We start from the raw sequence: 24,064 nt of genomic DNA on the forward strand, positions 1-24,064 counted from the left end.
ATGTGCCACTCCACACAGAGACCCACGAGAAGCAGAGACATGGTCAAAATTGCCAGATAATTCTAGATATTCTCACTGATCCTACACCTTTGTACCTCCTGCCACCAAATGCTGCCTCAAAGTGATGCTTCCAGTGAATATTCTGATTTAAACCCCACTTTGCATCTTTAAACAAGCCCAGCCTCTCCCCAGGGCAGGCCGCACCAGTTTCCCCAGTAAAAAGCAGAATTCCCATACCATCATCACTGGTGTGGTGCTCAGCTGTGACATCCTGCACTGAATCCTCCGTCAGGGCTCTCTCTCCGTGGGGGCTTTCACTGCAACAGAAGGAAACAGGGACAGGGTGACTGCTGGGAATTGAGGCCCCTCATGGCCAGCAAGGAGGCAGAACATCCTGGAAAGCAACCAGAGAACTGGGAACATCCTGGAGAACACCCAGACAGAATTGGGAACATCCTGGAAAGCAATCAGAGAACTGGGAATATCCTGGAAAGCAATCAGAGAACTGGGAATATCCTGGAGAACACCCAGACAGAACTGGGAATATCCTGGAGAACACCTAGACAGAACTGGAACATCCTGGAGAACACCCAGACAGAACTGGGAATATCCTGGAAAACAATCAGAGAACTGGGAATATCCTGGAAAGCAATCAGAGAACTGGGAATATCCTGGAGAACACCCAGACAGAACTGGGAATATCCTGGAGAACACCTAGACAGAACTGGAACATCCTGGAGAACACCCAGACAGAACTGGGAATATCCTGGAAAACAATCAGAGAACTGGGAACATCCTGGAAAGCAATCAGAGAACTGGGAACATCCTGGAGAACACCCAGACAGAACTGGGAATATCCTGGAAAACAATCAGAGAACTGGAAACATCCTGGAAAGCAATCAGAGAACCGGGAATATCCTGCAGAACAACCAGACAGAACTGGAACATCCTGGAGAACACCCAGACAGAATTGGGAATGTCCTGGAGAACAACCAGACAGAACTGGGAATCCCCATCAGGAATCAAAATTTAGATTTTGCTGCCACAGACACTTTGTGGATGCATCTGCTGAAGTGGCTGTGGGTGAGAATCAAGCTGAATTCTTTGTTGATCACACCTCGGTGACCATTTCTGAGTGCCATCAGCAAAGCCCAAGTTCACACCTCACACCTGGAGCCCTGGAGATGCTGAGCACTCCCACAGCATCTGGGTCCAGCTGCTCCCGGGATGATTCCCCTGGCTGCATTTCTCCACTGCTCTAATTAGCTCATTAGATGGCTGATGAGAAAGCGGCAACTTCCTGGGGGAAATCACTCCTTGATTTATAACCTGATATTTCCAGGCCTGTGTTTGTCATCTCCCTCCATCCCTTTTATCACCACCTCCAACATCCCATTCGTTTCCCTCAACAGCTCCCACAGCCCAATTAGCTGCCTGTAAATAAAGATTCTGTAAATACAGATTCTGTAAATTAAGATTCCAGAGCACCTAAACCACCAAGAGGACTCATTTGTGTCTGGCATGAAGAAAAGCTCTGGAAGGATCACCAGACAACGAGTGGCAAGCAAAGGTTGTGTTTTTGTAAGAGCAGCTCCCTCTGGGCAGGAGCAGAAAGGAAACTGGAAGAGGATCCATTGCCTCTCCACAGAGCTGCTGCCAGCTGGCAGCCCTGCCTGCCCCTCTCAGGAGGGAAAAAAAGGGCTAAAAACCAGTGCTGGCTCTTCATCTTACACCAGAAAACCCCTCCTGTGACTCCTTAAAGGTGATTTTTAACCTTCATCACACAAGGAGGAACTTCATCCCTCATTTTGGCCCTGCAATGGTTTAAAATAATTTTATTTTTGGCAATCCTGCGCTCTTTTAAATACGAGGAAAACAGAAAAAAAAATAAAAATAAGAAGAGCTGAAATGTCTGAATAATTCTGGCTCCTTATTCTGCTTAATCCACTGCCCAGCATCTCCTGAGCCAGCACCTCAGCCATCAACCCTCCCCGTGCTTTGCAAAGCTTTTTGTGCTCTTTAATAAAGTTTACAGAAGCCTCTGAAGCCAGGGGGAGGCCCCGGGAGGAAGCAGCACTGAGGGCTAAGGTTTCACCCAGACTGTGAAGTCACGTCGAGCTCAGCTGCAGCTCCAAACCCTGCACGGGGCCAGTGCCTCTCCCAGCCATGCTTCCTGAAAAGCTGCATTTTCCACCTAAAAAGCAGAATTTCCACCTAAAAAGCAGCATTTTGCACCTAAAAAGCAGAATTTCCACCTAAAAAGCAGCGTTTTCTTTCTAAAAAGCAGTATTTTCCCCTTAAAAAGCAGCATTTTCCACCTAGAAAAGCAGCATTTTCCACCTAAAATCCTGTCCTTGTTGAATTTTCCACCTAAAAAATTGTCCTTGCTGCATTTCCCACCTAATAAAAACGTCCTTGCTGAATTTTCCACCTAAAAAATTGTTCCTGATGCATTTTCACCTAAAAATCTGTGCTTGCTACATTTTCCACCTAAAAATCTGTCATTGCTGCATTTCCCACTTAAATCCTGTCCTTGCTGCATTTTTCACCTAAAAAATTGTTCTTGTTGAATTTTCTACCTAAAATCCTGTCCTTTATAAGTAATGAATTTCATTTGTTACAACTATCAAGTTACATTTTGGTGAACTTCCTAGATGATCATAAAAGTACTGATGGAACCTAAAAAATAAAATCTCTTAATTTTCAATTTGGAGCAGATCTGTCCTTGCTGCATTTCCCACCTCAATTCCCAGGGATGCTCAGGGTGGGATTTTGGGGTGTCTGGGCAGTGATCCCTGAGGGTCCCATCCACACTTTTATTCCCTTCACCTCATGGCACAAAACCTCTTGCCCAAATTAATGTGTTTCCTAAAGGCCATAAATATTATTAAGTTGGGTTTTTGGTTGTTTTTTCCCCCTGCAATTCCTTCATCTATAACATCCGCTAAAAACATCAGAGAGAGGGGTGAAATTTAGAGAATTTCCAAGAGGTTTTGGCAAGTGCTGTGCACACAGCAGTGAGTTTGGAGGAGCCTCTGGATGAGGAGTGATCCCACAGCTCTGAGACCAGCCAGGGAAACAAGGCCTGCTCTGTCCCCACACTGACTGCATTGAAAAAAACCTATTTATTTTAGCCATGAAAATATTTTAGCCATTGCTGTGAGGCTGAAGGAGAGCAGGAGCAGTGTGGGGGGAGAAGTGGGGCAGAAATGAAAATTCCTGATCCTCAGAGGGAGGGATCAGCTCAGGCAGGAAGCAGAGCTTTCCTTTCCTTTCCTTTCCTTTCCTTTCCTTTCCTTTCCTTTCCTTTCCTTTCCTTTCCTTTCCTTTCCTTTCCTTTCCTTTCCTTTCCTTTCCTTTCTCCTTTTCCCTTTCCTTTATCCTTTCCTTTTCCCTTTCCTTTATCCTTTTCCCTTTCCTTTCTCTCCTTTTCCCTTTCCTTTTCCCTTTCCTTTATCCTTTTCCCTTTCCTTTTCCCTTTCCTTTCCTTTCTTTCCCTTCTCCTTTCCTTTCTCCCTTCCTTTTCCCTTTCCTTTCTCCTTTCCTCTTCCCTTTTCCTTTCTTTTCTCCTCTCCTTTCTTTCCTTTCTCCTTTCTCCTCTCCTTTTTTTTCCTTCCCCCCTGCCCAGATGACAGGAGCTGCTGTGCCTGAATTGCTTCCAGATGTGCTCTGAGCCCCGGGATGGAAATGGTGATTTTGCATTCCTGCCTCTTCCCTCCCCCCCTGCAGCCCTGGAAATTCAACTGTGCCACAGCCTTGGAGCTTCAGCTGCAAGTGACCCCTGGGGCTGAAGCAAAGCACTACAGAAAAGGCAGAGAAAAAAGGCAAAAAAAAAGGAAGAAAAAAAACACAGCAAAAAGAGATTGATTTTGGCAGCCACCAAACCAGAACATCCAAGAAAATCCCTCCACAGCCTTGCCCTTCAAGATAAGTGAGTGAGGTTTGACAACTGAATAGCTACTTTATACCAGCTTATTTCTTTAAGGCTGATGACTCTCCAGAGAGACCAGAGCCATCTTTGCTGCTATAAAATAGATTTAATATAAATATATTGTATATTATATATTATATATTATATATTATATATTATATATCATTATATAAAAATATATATATTATATGTAAAATATATATAATATATATAAAATAAATCCTGAATTTATATATATATAAATATATATAAAATTTACTATATATTTAAATGTATATAAATATATATAAAAATATATATTTATATATATTATATGTCTAATATAAAGGTATTATAATATAGAAACATATATTTATATAAATATATTAATTATAGATCTTGTTATAAACAGAATATAAAAATATATATTAATATATAATGTATAATATATTATTATATTTATATATTATAGATATATTTATATATAGATATACTATATTTCTATATTATATAAACATTATATAGAAATACAAAATATATAAATAACTATTTATTTTTATATATTACAATTATATATTATATAAATATAATATATAGATATAGTATTTATATATTATATTTTTATATATAGATATATACAAATATATAAATATATATAACAAATCCTGAATTAAAATATTTTATTTTTGATATATTAGATATTATTAGATATAAAAATATAATATATACATATAATATATATATATAAAATATATAAACATATAAAAGAAATCCTGAATTAGCCAACACTGCTGCAGCACCCTAACCCCTGGATAAGCCCCCAGCCACGGCTCTGTCAGAGCACCCCTCGTACCAGTAATCCTCTGTGTTCCCTCCTCTGCTGTAGACGGGGCCCTCCAGCTCCCGGGGCCCTGGGAAGATGTTCTCGTGCTGGATGATGATGGTTTTGATCAGTTCATTGACGTGAGCCTGGCAGGACACCTGGTCATGGCCCTCGGGCACCGACATCAGCGTGGGCCCGAAGCAGATGGCCAGGTTGTAGGGATCCATCATGTTCTCTTCACTGAACTGGGATAAACTGCAAAAAAACAGGGTGGGAAGGAGCATGAACAGCAGAAATCATCACCACTGTCACTGTCACATCTCCTGAAAAATCCCTTTGCCCAGGATTCTTCTCCTGGAAAGCTGAGAAGCCTCAGAGAAAAGGAAAACAATAATGATCTCACTTGCTTCTGCTGTGTTTTGCTGCTTTGGAATGTGTTTGGAGATTGATTATCCACAGGTGATTGTCTGATTGGTTTCATGTGAATTGTTTTAACTTAATGATCAATCACAGTCAGGCTGTGTTGGACTCTGGAAAGAGCCAGGAGTTTTCATTATCATTCTTTGTAGCCTTCTGTCTGTATCCTTTCTCTATTCTTTAGTATAGCATAAATATCATATCATATCATCATATCATATCATCATATCATATCATATCATATCATATCATATCATATCATATCATATCATATCATATCATATCATATATCATATCATATCATATCATAAATTAGCCTTCTAAGAACATGGAGTCAGATTCTCAATTCCTTCTTCATCCTGGGGACCCCGAAAATACCACACACCATCACCATCCTCAGCTCAGAACACAGCTGAGTTTTGGGTTTTGCGGGACACAAATGTTCTGGATCCAGGTGAAAAATGAGACACTGGTGGTATTTACTGAGAAATTAAATAGAAACTGCACAGAGAGTTTGAAAGCTCTGGGTGCTGATTTTAATATTTGACTTTATTTCTTCTCTGTTGTTGTTGTTCAGAGCCCAACTCAACACCAGGGTTACAGCAGGATTAAAACTGAATGGATTTAAACTGAAAGAGAGGAGGCTAAATGAGATATGGGGAAGAAATCCTTCCTGTGAGGGTGGGCAGGCCCTGGCACAGGTGCCCAGAGCAGCTGTGGCTGCCCCTGCATCCCTGGCAGTGCCCAGGGCCAGGCTGGGCAGGGCTGGAGCAGCCTGGATGGAGGAAGGTGTCCCTGCCCCGTCCATCCTCAATCATTCCATGTTTATCCCAGAGAGAGTTGATCTCCCAGCAGAGCCCTGGGAGCCAGGGATGCCAGGCAGGGTTTGTGGGCAGAGAGGCAGCACAGGGGCACCTGGCAGGGCCACTGAGCACATTCCTCAGTGCCAGCTCCAAAAGGAGGATGCCCAATTTTAAGGGAATGCTGCTTCCCACCTCTGCAACTGAGACCATGCTATAAAACCACCCCAGAACTGCCAGAGATGGAAATCAAAGGCTCTGCAGGTGCTGCCAGGGGTACTCACTGATTGAGGAATGCAAAGAGGTATCTCATGACAATCAGGGTGGTCTTGGGCAGGTTCAGCAGCACCTTCCGCACGTGCAGCGCTCGCTCCTGCAAATTATCCATGGCTGGAAAAGAGAGAGAGAGAGCACAGAGAGAGTCACAGTCACCCCTGTGCCACAGCCCTGGGCCACCAGGACCCTGCCCTGCACACTGGGCACCAGCAGAGACCAGCAGGAGGGGACTGGGCTGCAGAACCTGCCAGGGAAGGTCCTCAAACACCTCCCTGATGTTGGGGGAGATGAAACAGGAAAGCCTTATAAATATGATTGTCTGGCAAAAGACTTTGAGAATATGGAAACTATAAGTGTGATTGAAATGAAAGCAAGCTTTGAGATAATTATGAAACAACTGGAAAACAATGGTGTGCCCAGCTGAAGGTGATCCCCTTTGGATGGAACAACACCCTCTGCTTGCAGACAGGCCCAAGGGTCAGAGCAGACCCTACAGCTTGGCAGAAGGGGCCCAAAGAGGAGTTTTTAGGGTTTAAAATGTAACACAGTGTGGTAATGTAATGATTCTTATAGGCTATATGTAAATTCTAGAGGATTTGTATCTTGGACTAGATTGGTTAGTGAGAATCATAATATTGTGCACAGAAGAAGATTTATGGTATAGTAACAGGAACCTCACTCTCTTACTCTTAGCCTCTTTTGTCACGGACATGTTTTCTGAAAAATAATTTTGCTAGGATTTTTTCTGCTGTGATGCCTCAAAAATGAAATGTAAACAATGGTTATCTGCTGCTGTGGAATGCAACAGGTGCATCTGTGATTGGTCTCATGTAGTTGTTTTCCCTTTCTCCTCCCTTTTCCTTTCCTCCTTCCCTTTCCTTTCCCTTTCCTTTTCCTTTCCTTTCCTTTCCTTTCCTTTCCTTTCCTTTCCTTTCCTTTCCTTTCCTTTCCTTTCCTTTCCTTTCCTTTCCTTTCCTTTCCTTTCCTTTCCTTTCCTTTCCTTTCCTTTCCTTTCCTTTCCTTTCCCTCCCTTTCCCTTTCTCCTTTTCCCTTTCTCCTTTTCCCTTTCCCTTTCCTTCCCCTGCTGCTGAGAAACAAGTGGCCAGCATCCCTCAGCTCACAAGGGAGAGCACCTCAGGGGCAAAGGGGATTTTCCTTCTCAGCACCACACAAACCCAAGTCTGGAAATGCATTTATCAGCAGCAGAAAGGCACAGGCCATTCCTGAAGCAGCGATCTCTGCCTCTCTTCAGGGGCTGCCCCTGCAAAGGCCATTTCTCTGCTGGACAATGGAATCATTCTTCAGTTCTGGGGGTGTAGCAAGAGCCAGGCCACTTAAAAACAACACAGAAACCACAAACAAGCCTCTGCCTGGCAGAAACACCTTCAGCAACCATGAGAAGTGTTAACAGTGAGTGCCCTGGTGATTGATGTGCAGGAGCAGGAGGCAGTGGATGGTCCCTGGTGGGTGTGAAGCTAAAAGGAGCATGAATAAAAACCACCTTGTCAGCTGAGGCCAGCACACATGGCAGCAGAAATCCAGGGAAAGAGATATCCAGGGAACCCTGCTGGTGATCCCTGCCTCACACAGGGCATCTCTGACATCCTCTGATGACAGCTCTTCACGATTATTTTACACAAAAGAGGGTTTTTTGCTTTATTCTCTTTTAAAGGAATTCTGTCATCGAGCACTGGCTCACAAACCCCATCACACAGCCCTCAAAATCTGAATTTCCATCTCCTTGTTCATTGATGTCAAAGCAAGGATGGCTGTGAAAAAGTGACTGGATAACAGAAACCAGCCCAGCAGCACAAACCCAGACAGAGAAACCCAAAAATTTCACCTTGGAGTCAGGGAAAAAGGGGAAAGGGAGAAAAAACAAGTGGGGGGATGAGGAAAATTAATCCCTAAAATCTCTGAATTTCCATCTCCTTGTTCATTCATGTTAGAACAAGGGTGGCTGTGAAAAGGTGACTGGGTAACAGAAACCAGCCCAGCAGCACAAGAAACCCCAAAATCTCACCCTGGAGTCAGGAAAAAAAGGGGAAAGGGGGAATAGACAAGTGTGGGGATGAGGAAAATGAATCCTCAAAATCTGTGAATTTCCATCTCCTTGTTCATTCATGTCAGAGCAAGGGTGGCTGTGAAAAGGTGACTGGGTAACAGAAACCAGCCCAGCAGCACAAACCCAGACAGAGAAACCCCAAAATTTCACCTTGGAGTCAGGGAAAAGGGGGAAAGGGAGAAAAAACAAGTGTGGGGATGAGGAAAATGAATCCCCAAAATCTGTGAATTTCCATCTCCTTGTTCATTGATGTCAAAGCAAGGATGGCTGTGAAAAAGTGACTGGATAACAGAAACCAGCCCAGCAGCACAAGAAACCCCAAAATCTCACCCTGGAGTCAGGAAAAAAAGGGGAAAGGGAGAAAAAACAAGTAAGGGAATGAGGAAAATGAATCCTTAAAATCTGTGAATTTCCATCTCCTTGTTCATTGATGTCAAAGCAAGGGTGGCTGTGAAAAGTGACTGGATAACAGAAACCAGCCCAGCAGCACAAACCCAGACAGAGAAACCCCAAAATTTCACCTTGGAGTCAGGAAGAAAAGGGGAAAGGGAGAAAAGACAAGTGGGGGATGAGGAAAATTAATCTAATTTCCTTCCAGTTCCTCATGTACTTACTGACACAGGCAATGAGGTCATGGAAGATGTCCTTGGGGAACAGGGGGTGCTCCAGGCCTCTGAAATAGAGCTTGAGGACTCCTGCTATGGAATCCATGTCGTGGTCATTCTGGTCCCCAGCCAAGGGATCTTCCCCTTAGGAGCAAGGAGAGAAAAATCAGAATATTGGAGGAGATCAAACAGTGGGGGAAATCAAACACTGGGGGAAACCAAACTCGGGAAGGAAAGGGTTTGTGTTCATCCCACCCAGCCCAGCTGCACTGCAAGGTGAGGCACAGACAGATGATGCCCAGGTGGGAAGCTCTGCCAGCAATGCCAGGACACTCTGATGCTTCATGTGACACCTGGGCCAGCCCTGTCACCCCAATGTCACCCCAATGTCACCCTGGCACACACAGGGGTGTGGGGGTGCTCCTGCTGCAGAGACATCCAGGTGTTCTGGGCAGGGGAGAACATCACAGCTCCAGCACCTGACAGGGGGATTCGGGTGAGCCAAAAGTGCAGCTCAGGTGGCCCAGGGGACACACAAACATCACACACCTGGCCCAGGGGACACTGAGCATCACACACCTGGCCCAGGTGATAGAGGGGACACACAGACATCACACACCTGGCTGAAGTGACACAGGAGCATCACATACCTGGCCCAGGTGATAGAAGGGACACACAGACATCACACACCTGGCCCAGGGGACACAGAAACATCACAAACCTGCTCCAGGGGACACAGGTGACACACAAAGCATCACACACCTGACTTAGGTGGTACAGGGGACACACAAACATCACACCTGGGCCAGGTGACACACAACTATCACACACCTGGCCCACGGAACACAGGTGACACACAGACATCACACACCTGGCCCAGGTAATAGAGGGGACACAGGAGCATAACACGCCTCGCTCAGGTGATAGAGGGGACACACAGACATCACACACCTGGCTTAGAGGACACACAAACATCACACACCTGGCACAGGGGACACAGGTGACACACAAAGCACCACACACCTGGCTCAGGTGACAGAAGGGACACACAGACATCACACACCTGGCTCAGGGGACACAGGGGACACAGGAGCATCACACACCTGGCTCAAGTGATAGAGGGGACACACAGCTATAACACAGCTGTCCCAGGTGACCCAGGGGACACTGAGCATCACACAACTGGCTTAGAGGACACACAAACATCACACACCTGGTCCAAGGGATAGAGGGGACATTGAGCATCACACACGTGGCCCAGGTGGCCCAGGGGACACACAAAGATGACACACCTGGCCCAGGTGACCCAGAAACATCACACACCTGGCTGAGGTGACAGAGGGGACACACAAACATCACACCTGGCCCAGGTGACATACAACTATCACACACCTGGCCCAGGGGACAGAGGGGACACACAGACATCACAAACCTGGCTCAGGTGACAGAGGGGACACACAGCTATAACACAGCTGTCCCGGGTGACCCAGGGGACACAGGAGCATCACACACCTGGCTTAGAGGACACACAAACATCACACACCTGGTCCAGGTGACAGAGGGGACACTGAGCATCACACACGTGGCCCAGGTGACCCAGAAACATCACACACCTGGCTGAGGTGACAGAGGGGACACACAAACATCACACCTGGCCCAGGTGGCCCAGGGGACACAGGAACATCACACACCTGGCCCAGGGGACACACAAACATCACACACCTGGTCCAAGGGACAGAGGGGACACTGAGCATCACACACCTGGCCCAGGGGACACAGGTGACATACAAAGCATCACACACCTGGCCCAGGAGCATCACAATCAAGGGACACCAGCATCACCTGTCCCAGGTGTGTGCAGACCCAGGGAATGGGGCGTGGGAACAGTTTTGGGGACAATTTGTTGCTGCAGATCCACCAGGTTTGCCTGCACTACCAAAGGGAAGATGCTCCCTCAAGGAGCTGCTCCCTGGGGAAAACTCCCAATCAGCCATAATTAGATTTAATGATGGGGCAATGCTCAAATTGAAGCCATAGATATCCATTATGCCACTGAAATTACCAAAGCTTGCCTATTATCTTAATAACACACAGGATAACAAATGGGCCACTCCAAAGCTGAGCCCCAGCCCTGGCATTAACAGCCACCAAGGGCTCTGCGTGAGGAAATAAACTGCAGGGACTCATTGGTAACTTTGGCAGCACAGATTTTACACAGACAAGTGAGATGAAGGAGGAAAAAAATCCTCTTTTTTTATTTCTGCATGGAACCAGTGGGTATTTCCCCTAACTGGTATTTCTTGATATAAAAATCTGGTTCTGATAAAGTGGGTACTTCCCCAAGTTGGTATTTCTTTATATAAAAATTTCTTTATATAAAAATCTGATTCTGATAAAGTGGGTACATCCCCAGTTTGGTATTTCTTTATATAAAAATCTGATTCTGATAAAGTGGGTATTTCTCTATATAAAAAATTCTATATAAAAAATCTAATTCTGATAAAGTGGGTACTTCCCCAAACCGGTATTTTTTTATAAAAAATTACTTTATATCAAAATCTGATTCTGATTAAGTGGGTACCTCCCCAAACTGGTACTTCTTTATATAAAACTTATTTATATAAAAATCTGATTTGATAAAGTGGGTACTTCCCCAAACCGGTATTTTTTTATAAAAAATTACTTTATATAAAAATCTGATTTGATAAAGTGGGTACCTCCCCAAACTGGTACTTCTTTATATAAAACTTATTTATATAAAAATCTGATTCTAATAAAGTGGGTATTTCTCCAAACTGGTACTTTTTTATATAAAATCTGATTCTGATTAAGTGGGTACTTCCCCAAACTGGTATTTTTTTATAAAAAATTACTTTATATAAAAATCTGATTTGATAAAGTGGGTACTTCCCCTAACTGGTATTTTTTTATAAAAAATTACTTTATATAAAAATCTGATTCTGATAAAGTGGGTACTTCCTCAAACTGCTACTTCTTTATATAAAATCTGATTCTGATTAAGTGGGTACTTCCCCAGACTGGTAGTTCTCTATATAAAAACTTCTTTATATAAAAATCTGATTTGATAAAGTGGGTACTTCCCCAAGTTGGTATTTATTTATACAAAAACTTCTTTATATAAAAATCTGATTCTGATAAAGTAGGTACTTCCCCAAACTGGTATTTTTTTATATAAAAACTTCTTTATATAAAAATCTGATTGTGATAAAGTGGGTATTGTCCCAAACTGGTATTTTTTTATATAAAAATTTCTTGATATAAAAATCTGATTCTGATAAAATGTGTATTTCCCCAAACCGGTATTTTTTTATATAAAAGCTTTTTATTATAAAAATCTGATTCTGATAGAGTGGGTACTTCCCCAGACTGGTCTTTTTTTTATAAAAAAATACTTTATATAAAAATCTGATTTGATAAAGTGGTTTTTCCCCAAGTTGGTATTTATTTATATAAAAACTTCTTTATACAAAAATCTGATTCTGATTAAGTGGGTATTTCCCCAAACTGGTACTTCTTTATATAAAATCTGATTCTGATAAAGTGGGTACTTCCCCAAACTGGTCTTTTTTCATAAAAAATTACTTAATATAAAAATCTGATTTGATAAAGTGGGTATTTCCCCAAACTGGTAGTTCTCTATAGAAAAACTTCTTTGTATAAAAATCTGATTCTGATAGAGTGGGTATTTCCCCAAACTGGTACTTCTTTATATAAAATCTGATTCTGATAAAGTGGGTACTTCCCCAGACTGGTATTTTTTTATAAAAAATTACTTTATATAAAAATCTGATTTGATAAAGTGGGTACTTCCCCTAACTGGTATTTCTTTATATAAAACTTATTTATATAAAAATCTGATTCTAATAAAGTGGGTATTTCCCCAAACTGGTCTTTTTTTATAAAAAATTACTTTATATAAAAATCTGATTTGATAAAGTGGGTACCTCCCCAAACTGGTAGTTCTCTATATAAAAACTTCTTTGTATAAAAATCTGATTCTGATAGAGTGGGTATTTCCCCAAACCGGTATTTTTTTATAAAAAATTACTTTATATAAAAATCTGATTTGGTAAAGTGGGTACCTCTCCTAACTGGTATTTCTTTATATAAAACTTATTTATATAAAAATTTGATTCTGATAAAGTGGGTATTTCCCCAAACTGATATTTCTTTATATAAAAATTTCTTCATATAAAACCCCGATTCTGGTGCTCCTCCTGCCCGTGACACACACTCCTGCTGAGGGTTTTCACTCTGGGGTGGACAGAGCTGGGCACGGGTGACATCACCCACCACCCCTCGCTGCTCATTAAAATTCCCTCTCCCCCAAAATCAAAATCAAGCTCATTAATTAAATTAAGCCTGCCCTGGTCCTGCAGCAGGGAAAGGCAGCGATGCCGTTCTTTGGGAGCACGGATTGCAGGGATTAACAAGGAGCAGCTCCTCTGAACCTGCCCAGCACGGAGCTGATGGGGCTCCCAACTGCTCCCTGCCTTTGGATGGAGACAGAAAAACCCAATCTATTAAAAGCCACCTCAAATTAACACTCTACTGAAATTCCCCCCTCTCTGCCTTGCTGGTGGTTTGAATAAATGCAGCCAAGCTGTGCCTCAACAAGAGGGAAAAAAGCCTAAATCCTTTTAAAGCATTGAAAAGGATTCAGTTGAATCTGTTTGAAAATCAGAGCCAGTTGTGGAATCTGAGTGAAATCAGCATCTCCTGAAGGATTTATCCCCCATCCGTTCCCATTCCAATGGGGTCTCAAGGATTTTGACCAATGCCAGGAGGAAAATTTTAAAGCATTTAAAAGGATTCAGTTGAATCTGTTGGAAAATCAGAGCCAATTGTGGAATCTGAGTGAAATCAGCATCTCCTGGTGCTGAAATCAGCACAATCCTGAGGGATTTATTCCCCATCAGTTCCCATTTCAGCGTGGTCTCAAGGATTTTGACCACTACCAGGAGGAAAATTTTAAAGCATTTCAAAGGATTCAGTTGAATCTGTTGGAAAATCAGAGCTAATTGTGGAATCTGAGTGAAATCAGCACCATCCTGAAGGATTTATCCCCCATCCATTCCCATTCCAATGGGGTCTCAACGATTTTGACCAATGTCATGAGGAAAATTTTAAAGCATTTAAAAGGATTCAGTTGAATTTGTTGGAAAATCAAAGCCAATTGTGGAAAAATTGTGGAATCTGACTGAAATCTGCATCTCCTCATGCTGAAATCAGTATAATCCTGAGGGATTTATCCCCCATCCGTTCCCATTCCAATGGGGTCTCAACGATTTTGACCAATGCCATGAGGAAAATTTTAAAGCATTTGAAAGGATTCAGTTGAATCTGTTGGAAAATCAGAGCCAATTGTGGAATCTGAGTGAAATCTGCATCTCCTGGTGCTGAAATCAGCACAATCCTGAGGGATTTATTCCCCATCAGTTCCCATTCCAACGGGGTCTCAAGGATTTTGACCAATGCCAGGAGGAAAACGTTTAAAATGTTTAAAAAGGACTCAGTTGGGTCTGTTGGAAAATCAGAGCCAATTGTAGAATCTGAGTGAAATCAGCATCTCCTCATGCTGAAATCAGGAGGATTTAGGATCTAAAACCTGAATGATTTATCCCCCATCAGTTCCCATTCCAATGGGGTCTCAAGGATTTTGACCAATGTCATGAGGAAAATTTTAAAGCATTTGAAAGGATTCAGTTGAATTTGTTGGAAAATCAGAGCCAATTGTGGAAAAATTGTGGAATCTGACTGAAATCTGCATCTCCTGTTGCTGAAATCAGCATAATCCTGAGGGATTTATCCCCCATCAGTTCCCATTCCAATCCAATCTCAAGGATTTTGACCAATGCCAGGAGTAAATCTTTCAAACATTTAAAAAGGATTCAGCTGGGTCTGTTGGAAAATCAAAGCCAATTGTGGAAAAATTGTGGAATCTGACTGAAATCAGCATCACCCTGAATGATTTATCCCCCATCAGTTCGCATTCCAATGGGGTCTCAACGATTTTGACCAATGCCATGAGGAAAATTTTAAAGCATTTCAAAGGATTCAGTTGAATCTGCTGGAAAATTCATCCTGCAGCACACAAAGGGCTGGGGAGAGGGGAGGAAACTGCAGTTGTGCCTCATAATGAAATCCTCCACATCCCTCGGTGCTGCAAACAATCAATAAGCCATCAGACGTGAGGGGAGATTGGATTCAGAATATTTATTGCAGCCACTCCACGGGGTACAAAGCACAACAGCAAACAAGTGAGAATTCAAGGTTAATGAGCACCAGGGAGAAACTCACCCAGGAAACACAAAAATCAAAGGGACGAAAAGCAGCGAGCTGCACTCAGGGCAGCTCTGAGGGCTCACACAAATCCCAAAAACATTTGGCAATAATTCCTAGGAAAGCTGCTCCTTACCTCTCTCAAATGCGTTTTTGATGTCGTTCACTTCAACCTGGGACCCAGACACTCTGAAAATTCCTTCGTGCTGCAGACCTGCAGGGAAACAAGAGATGCTGATGGCAAGATAAGATGGATTAGATAAAAGGGGAGGCACCTTCAGCAGCTCCAGTGATAAAGGAGAAATAAGAACAAAGGCAGAGGATGCTGTTTAAAATCCACTTTTCCCTGAGAATATGAAAAACCAGAACTCAGCGCAGACAGAAGAATTATTAACCCTTCTAAACTGCTGGAGTAACAGAGCTCTGACAGCCACTGATGTTATCGCTCACCCTGGAGGATCCCCAGAGGATTTTACAACCCAGAGGAAGTCACAAACCAGCAGTGGAGCAGCCAGGAGTAAAATACGAGCAATGGCAGGAGGAAAACGTTTAAAATGTTTAAACTGAGATGAAAAAGGGTTCAGCTGAGTCGGCTGGAAAGTCAAAGCCAATTGTGGAATCTGAAATCAGCATCTCCTGGTGCTGGAATCAGCACAATCCTGAGGGATTTATCCCCCATCAGTTCCATTTCAGCGTGGTCTCAAGGATTTTGACCAATGTCATGAGGAAAATTTTAAAGCATTTAAAAGGATTCAGTTGATTGTATTGGAAAATCAAAGCCAATTGTGGAAAAATTGTGGAATCTGACTGAAATCTGCATCTCCTGATGCTGAAATCAGCATCACCCTGAATGATTTATCCCCCATCCGTTCCCACTCCAATGGGGTCTCAAGGATTTTGACCAATGCCATGAGGAAAATTTTAAAGCATTTCAAAGGATTCAGTTGATTGCATTGGAAAATCAAAGCCAATTGCACAATCTGACTGAAATTTGCATCTCCTGAAGGATTTACTCCCCATTCCAATGTGGTGGATTCCCATTCCAATCCAATCTCAAGGATTTTGACCAATGCCAGGAGGAAAATCTTTCAGACATTTAAAAACGATTCAGTTGGGTCTGTTGGAAAATCAAAGCCAATTGTGGAAAAATTGTGGAATCTGACTGAAATCTGCATGTCCTGGTGCTGAAATCAGCATCACCCTGAATGATTTATCCCCCATCAGTTCCCATTCCAACGGGGTCTCAAGGATTTTGACCAATGCCATGAGGAAAATTTTAAAGCATTTAAAAGGATTCAGCTGAATCTGTTGGAAAATCAGAGCCAATTGTGGAATCTGAGTGAAATCAGCATCTCCTCATGCTGAAATCAGGAGGATTTAGAATCTAAAACCTGAAGGATTTATCCCCCATCCGTTCCCATTCCAAAGTGGTTTCAAGGGTTTTTCCAGCAAATATCCAAATATCCAAAAATATATTTTATAGGAATGTCCCACAAACTCACAGTGCATAGGTTATTTTATATTTTATTTTATTTTATTTTATTTCAATGTCCCACAAACTCACCATGCATAGGTTATTTCATTTTATATTTCATTTTATGGGAATGTCCCACAAACTGACTGTGCATAGGTTATTTTATTATTTTAATTTTTATTTTATTTTTTATTTTATAGGAATGTCCCACAAATTCACCGTGCATAGGTTATTGAATTTATTTTATTATATTCTATTTTAATTTAATTTAATTTTGTATTTTATTTTATACTTTATATTATTTTATTTCATAGGAATGTCCCACAAGCTCACCGTGCATACGTTTTTACTTTATATTTAATTTTATTTTACTTTATTTTATTTTACTTTCTTTTATATTTTATTTTATTTTACTTTCCTTTATATTTTATTTTATTTTATTTTATTTTATTTTATTTTATTTTATTTCATTTCATTTCATTTTATTTTTATTTTCTAGCAATGCCCCAGACTCACCGTGCATACATTTTTATTTTAGATTTAATTTTATTTTCCTTTATTTTATTTTATTTTATTTTATTTTATTTTATTTTATTTTATTTTATTTTATTTTCTAGCAATGCCCCAGACTCACCGTGCCTGCTGATGAAGCGGATGCAGCTCTCCACCACCAGGGGAATGGCTTGGGAGGAATCCTGCCCAGCAGAATGCAGAGAGAACAGGGAAAAAAATTAAAAATAATAAAAAATGAGAAAGATTTGAGTCTGCACACCAAGACCACACCTTGCTCTCTTTATGCCAAACTGGAATTCCCAAATTTAATTAATTAAATTATTAAAAAAGTATCAACAGGACATTTTTTGGGTCCTCCCTATCTCAAAAAAATCACATTTTACCTCTCCTGGGTACCAAAAATCAACATTTTATCCCCAAGGCCAGGGACACAAAGTCTGGCTTGGTAAATCTTTATTACAGGGAGGCACAACAAGAAAGAAGTTTTAAATTTGAAATTTTAAATTTTGCCATGGAAAATGAACGAGGTTCTGGATTTTTGATTCCAGGTCTGTCAGAGCACTAAATAAAAGCAATTTTTAATTTTGCCATGGAAAATCAACAAGGTTTTGGATTTTTGATTCCAGGTTTCTCAAAACACAAAGTAAAAGCAATTTTAAATTTCCCCATGGAAAATCAATGAGGTTTTGGATTCTTGTTTCGAGGTCTGTCAGAGCACTAAATAAAAGCAATTTTTAATTTTTGCCATGGAAAATCAACAAGGTTTTGGATTTTTGATTCCAGGTAATTTTAAATTCTGCCATGGAAAATGAAACAAGGTTTTGCATTTTTGATTCCAGGTCTGTCAGAACACAAAGTAAAAGTAACTTTTAATTTTCCCATGGAAAATCAACAAGGTTCTGGATTTTTGATTCCAATTAATTTTAAATTTTGTAATGGAAGATGAAACAAGGTTTTGAATTTTTGATTCCAGGTCTCTCAAAACACAAAGTAAAAGCAATTTTAAATTTTGCCATGGAAAATCAATGAGGTTTTGGATTTTTGATTCCAGGTCTGTCAGAGCACTAAATAAAAGCAATTTTAAATTTTTGCCATAGAAAATCAACAAGGTTTTGGATTTTTGATTCCAGGTCTCTCAAAACACAAAGTAAAAGCAATTTTAAATTTTCCCATGGAAAATCAATGAGGTTTTGGGTTTTTGATTCCAGGTAATTTTAAATTTTCCCATGGAAAACGAACAAAGTTCTGGATCCAGGTTTGAAGGATTTCTCCAATAAAACTGAAAAGGTCCATGGAAGACAAGGAGGGAAAAATAAAAATTTGTTTTCCAGCCCTCCTCCTCTTCCCACACCACGCCCCTGCCTCGTTACTGAGGGAAATGTTAATTGTTTTAATTATTGTTTTAATAATTACCTGTTTCCTCACGGTGGAGCTGCGCCTGCCACTGGTCCAGAGGTGCAGGAGGGGGAAAAAAGAGCAGAAAATCAGAATAATCCTCCCCCATCACCAGCTCATCCCTGCCACGCGCTAGAGCAGGGAAGGATTCAAAAATCCCAGAAAACCGAAATTCCAGAGGCAGAAATCTCAGGAAACCTAAATTCCAGAGCCAGAAATCCCAATAAACCAAAATTCCACAGCCAGAAATCCCAATAAACTGTAACTCCAGAGCCAGAAATCCCAGTAAAACAAAATTCGAGCCAGAAATCCAAATAAACAAAAATTCCAGAGCCAGAAATCCCAATCGTAATTCCAAAGCTAGAAATCCAAATAAACCAAAATTCTAGAGCCAGAAATCCCAGTCAAGCATAATTCTAGAGCAAAAAAATCCCAGTAAACCGTAATTCCAGAGCCAGAAATCCCAGTCAGTCATAATTCCAGAGCCAGAAATCCAAATAAACCAAAATTCCAGAGCCAGAAATCCCAGTAAACCAAAATTCGAGCCAGAAATCCCAGTCAAGCAGTATTTTGTATACTTCAGTGTGTGCAAAAAATGATGAGTAAGACAGTGCCTAACATTTTAGTTGTTCATCAAAATGGGGGAGGTGAAACAGGAAAGCTTTATAAATATGATTGTTTGGCAAAAGATCTTAAGACTATAGAAACTATAACTGAGATTGAAATGAAAGAAAGCCCCTGAATCCATCATTTGGGACTTCTTGCTTAGATAATTTGTTTGATGGTTGGAGCTTTGCATTTTGGCTAAAGGAACTTTGTAAAATAGGTTTGGTTATTCTAATAGTAATAACTGTAGATTTTTCAGTATTTTGTATAATTCAGTGTGTGTGCAAAAATGATAAGCATCTAATACTTTAGTTGTTCATCAAAATGGGGATGATGAAACAGGAAAGCTTTATAAATATCATTGTTTGGCAAAAGATCTTAAGACTATAGAAACTATAACTGAGATTGAAATGAAAGAAAGCCCCTGAATCCATCACTTTGGAGATGGGGATTTCTTAAACAATTTGTTTGATGGTTGGAGCTTTGCACTTTGGCTAAAGGAACTTTATAAAATAAGTTTGATTATTCTAATAGCAATAATTGCAGTTTTAGTAGCAGTATTTAGTATCCTTCAATGTGTGCAAAAATGATGAGCGTCTAATATTTTAGTTGTTCATCAAAATGGGGGAGATGAAACAGGAAAGCTTCATAAATATGATTGTTTGGCAAAAGATTTTGAGAATATAGAAACTATAAGTGAGATGGAAGGAATTTCTCTCACTTCTCCATCCTGCTCCTGATCTGCTCTAAATATACCAGGGCAAGAAAAGGAATTTGTTTATATGAATTAATTTTATAAATTATTATTATTATTATTAATTCAATTAACAGAAACAAATTCTACATATATATATATATGTAATAGAAAATTATATATAAAATTAATAGAAAATATATATTATAAATATATAAATATAAATGTATTATAAATATATATTTATATATTTATATAAATATAAATATATAAATATATTTATAATATATATTTTACATATATATATTTACATATATATTATATGTATATATATATACATATATTATATATATATAATATTAAAATATATATTCTATATATATTATATAATATACATAGAATATATGTTTATTTATTTAAAAATCTATGAAATATATAGTATATAAAATTTAATTTATAATAAATTATTATATTTAATTAAATTTATTGAACTCCTGCCCCATCTCTGGAAGTGTTCCAGGCCAGGCTGGATGGGATTTGGAGCACCTGGCACGGTGGAAGGTGGCACTGGATGAGCTTTAATGTCCCTTCCCACCCAAACCACTCCAGGATTCCATTCTTTGACTAAATCAGAGTATTTTTCTGACAGACACACATCCTGGGCTGGTAATGCTCTGGAATGACCAATTTGCATCAGATTTTCCTTAAAAACCACAATTCCCTGAGCCACACCTACCTGGCCAGGGCACAGTCTGTCCGCTGACCTGCGGAGGAGACAAAGAAACGCAGAGTGAGAGGGAGGAACGGGGAAATTATTATTTTAATATTTCTGTGCAGAGAACTGAGGAAGGAGATGGAGGAAAGCAGAGCAGAGAGGAGGGGAAGCCCCAAGGACAGCACCAAACCCTTCCCTGCCTGCTCAGCTCCACCAAACCCCACCAGGAGCCAGCTCAGGCTGTCCCAGCACTCCCATCCACGGCAATTCTTGCTTTTAAATAGAAATTATCCTCCCTGAGCATCCTAACTGCTGACTGTCCGGTTATCTCGGCTGTTTGAGGGGCCTGGAACGGAACCTGAGGTGGCCTTGGGGCAGCCCGCGTATCGAAGGACGAGAAGAGGCTTCAGTTCTTCTTTCGGTTTTTATGTTTATTAATTGTTTATCTAAAAGATGTTTTTTCAGCCGAACAGAGCTCTGCTCAGCAGTCAGCCATGAGCACACTGTCCTGCCCTCCGGACAGTCACCTATCTTTATACCCATTGTTACGTGTACAATATTTATCATTTTTCCCCAATACCATTTATTCTTATAACTCGGTGCACTCTCAGTAATGACCAATCCAAAGGTGCCACCATCACCACAGAAGATGGAGGAGAAGAAGAAGAAGAAGAAGGACAGGACACACCCCAATTCCTCCATCTTACTCCTCTAAACCCCCCTGTACAGAAATCCTAAACCCTGTGTCTCACCCTCTAATTAGCTAATCCCTTCACCATTCACCCCGGTGGGATCCTCCTATCCTCATACAGGTGTCGTCTCCTGTGTAGGATCAAAGTCCAGCCACCAGACACTTCTGGAACATTCCAGGACTCCCGAGACCCCCAAGGTGGTCTCGGTGGCCCGGCATCTCAGGACTGAGATCTTGAGATCCGACACTGACTTCTGCCAAAAACTGGGCTGGTCAGTCCCTCCCTCCTTCCCTCCTCCCAGGGGAACTGGTGGGGCAGGAGATTCCACATCCCAACCAGCCCCTGGGGAAGAGGGCAAACATTCCCAGATTTGTCAGCCCACAGCCCGAACGTGCTGGCACCAGAGCTGTTTTCAGACACAGACGTTCAGTGGTGGTTTTTTCTGACGAACATATTTATAAAAAACACTCCATTAACTTGTGCTGAGTTTTGGAGGAAGCAGCAGCCAAGCCAAACGCAGAGTGAGGAGGGAGGAACGGGGAAATTATTATTTTAATATTTCTGTGCAGAGAATTGAGGAAGGGGATGGAGGAAAGCAGAGCAGAGAGGAGGGGAAGCCCCAAGGACAGCACCAAACCCTTCCCTGCCTGCTCAGCTCCACCAAACCCCACCAGGAGCCAGCTCAGGCTGTCCCAGCACTCCCATCCACTCAATTCTTGCTTTTAAATAGAAATTATCCTCCCTGAGCATCCTAACTGCTGACTTCTGCCAAAAAACTGGGCTGGTCAGTCCCTCCCTCCCTCCCTCCTCCCAGGGGAACTGCTGGGGCAGGAGATTCCACATCCCAACCAGCCCCTGAGGAAGAGGGCAAACATTCCCAGATTTGTCAGCCCACAGCCCGAACGTGCTGGCACCAGAGCTGTTTTCAGACACAGACGTTCAGCGGTGGTTTTTTCTGATGAACATATTTATAAAAAACACTCCATTAACTTGTGCTGAGTTTTGGAGGAAGCAGCAGCCAAGCTCAGGGACTTGCTAATTCAGCATCACCTAAAACATCACAACAGAAGAGAAGAGGAGGATGTGCTGCTGGGAGGGGGACAGGATGATTTTTTTTGGTGAAAATCAGTGAAACCACACTGATTCCCAGCAGCTGAAAATCCACCTTGCCTCCTGTCGTCTTCCTGCTCCTGGGGAGGTGGAAGGAGGAGCGAGGGAAGCAGCTAATTGCTGATGGCTGACAATTAGCTGAGCACATCTTGATAGCCACTTTTGCTCTCCCCACGTAAAAAGCCAAAACAGTGCATAATTTACATGAAAATGTTATTCTGCAGCAGAATTTCCAGCCATCTGTCCCCTTTTTTTTTTTTTTTTTTTTTCCTCATCATGGAATATTCATACAGAGAAATTACAGTGGCAGCATCAAGGGGCTCCTGCATTAGGGTGACAAATGGGGACAGGAGGCAGGGACATAATTACTTGCAGAGGGGAGGACTTGCTGCTGCTTTCATTGCTGGAACTTGTCATCTTCAGATTAAGGCAATTTGCAGCACCACGACTAAAAAAATGTCACCTGAGGATGGGGCAGGGAGGAGGATAAAAAATAACAACCCCCTGAAGCTGCCAGGCACTGCAGACACACAGCTGGAGGCACATTTTCCTGCAGGGCTCCTAACCCTGCTCTGGGGAATGTGGAGGGAATTTTATTTGCTATTTCCCAATTAAGTGACATTTTATGGATAAATCTAGGCATGATCCCCTAGTTTGTAGCATTAACCTGCTCCTGTGGGTTGGGAAATGGGAAGTTCCTGCCTTTCCCAGTTTCTGATCTCACAGATAACAGGAGATTTTTTGGGGCTCACCCTGATGCTCACTGGGTCCCTTCACAGAGCCACTACCAAAGCTCTGATTTGCAAAAAGACAACAGAAGCAGCCTTTAAACCCACACAGCACCACAGAAATCCCATTTAATTTCCTCTCCTTTCCCCCCCAGCTGGGTTCAGGGGGCAGGCAGGTTAAGAGGAAGCAGGGCTGGAATGCAGAGGTCAGGCAGCACCAGGGATGCCATCAGTCACTCTGCCACTCACTCATCTTCAGAGGCACAACAAAAACGCCCTGAGGACACAAAACTTTGCCTTTTTTACAGGAGACATGAGGAGATGAGCAACTTTAACCCAACCAAACTGAGGTACATCCTCCCCTCATCTCTGATAAACATAAAACTCTTAATTATTTCAGCAAGAAGTATTTTTCAGTGCATTTTCAAACTGGAAACAAAGTCTGAAAATGCACTGAAAAACTTAAATATTTCTCTGAAATATTTAAAAGGATGCTGGCTGAGTTTCCATCCAGCAGATCTGTGGGGAGCTCAGCTCAGCCACACAGCCCTGCTCCAGACACAGCCCAGGACTGATTTGAGCCAGTGAAAATCCAGTTTTTGACCTGACATTTGGACTGCTCAAACCTTCTCCTCTGCAAATACAGGTTTCTATGGAAACTTGGGTGCATAGTTGAAGTGTTTTTGGCCAACAGGATTTGCCCATACCATGAAGGGAAAAGAAATCTGCCTTTGTTCTGCCTCTAACAGCAAATGAATATTCAGTTCTGGCTGCTGCCCCCTGACTGATGCCCTCTGGACAGGCAACATATTTCACATGCTCTGAAATTTGTTTGTGCTTCTCCCAACAAAAGCCTGGGCTCAGTATTGGGTTGAAGCCACGAAGAGGTGAGGAGCAGCCAAACTGCCACAGAAATGAGGGTTAAAAATTCAGAATTG

General features: G+C 41.7%; 1 protein-coding gene across 1 annotated transcript in view; it reads right to left on the bottom strand.

The window, feature by feature from the left end:
- SRGAP2 (SLIT-ROBO Rho GTPase activating protein 2) overlaps positions 1 to 24,064 on the bottom strand; it is a gene marked incomplete in the record, with an annotated part of 145,976 nt that overhangs the window by 16,809 nt on the left and 105,103 nt on the right. The window contains 8 exon segments of the mRNA XM_074528324.1: positions 238 to 317; positions 4,764 to 4,988; positions 6,235 to 6,340; positions 8,906 to 9,040; positions 15,336 to 15,413; positions 17,308 to 17,368; positions 18,600 to 18,630; positions 20,618 to 20,645. Coding sequence (XP_074384425.1) covers positions 238 to 317; positions 4,764 to 4,988; positions 6,235 to 6,340; positions 8,906 to 9,040; positions 15,336 to 15,413; positions 17,308 to 17,368; positions 18,600 to 18,630; positions 20,618 to 20,645 — 744 coding nt within the window.

The sequence above is a fragment of the Zonotrichia albicollis genome, chromosome 28, assembly GCF_047830755.1.
Source record: "Zonotrichia albicollis isolate bZonAlb1 chromosome 28, bZonAlb1.hap1, whole genome shotgun sequence".
Classification (NCBI taxonomy): Eukaryota; Metazoa; Chordata; class Aves; order Passeriformes; family Passerellidae; genus Zonotrichia; species Zonotrichia albicollis.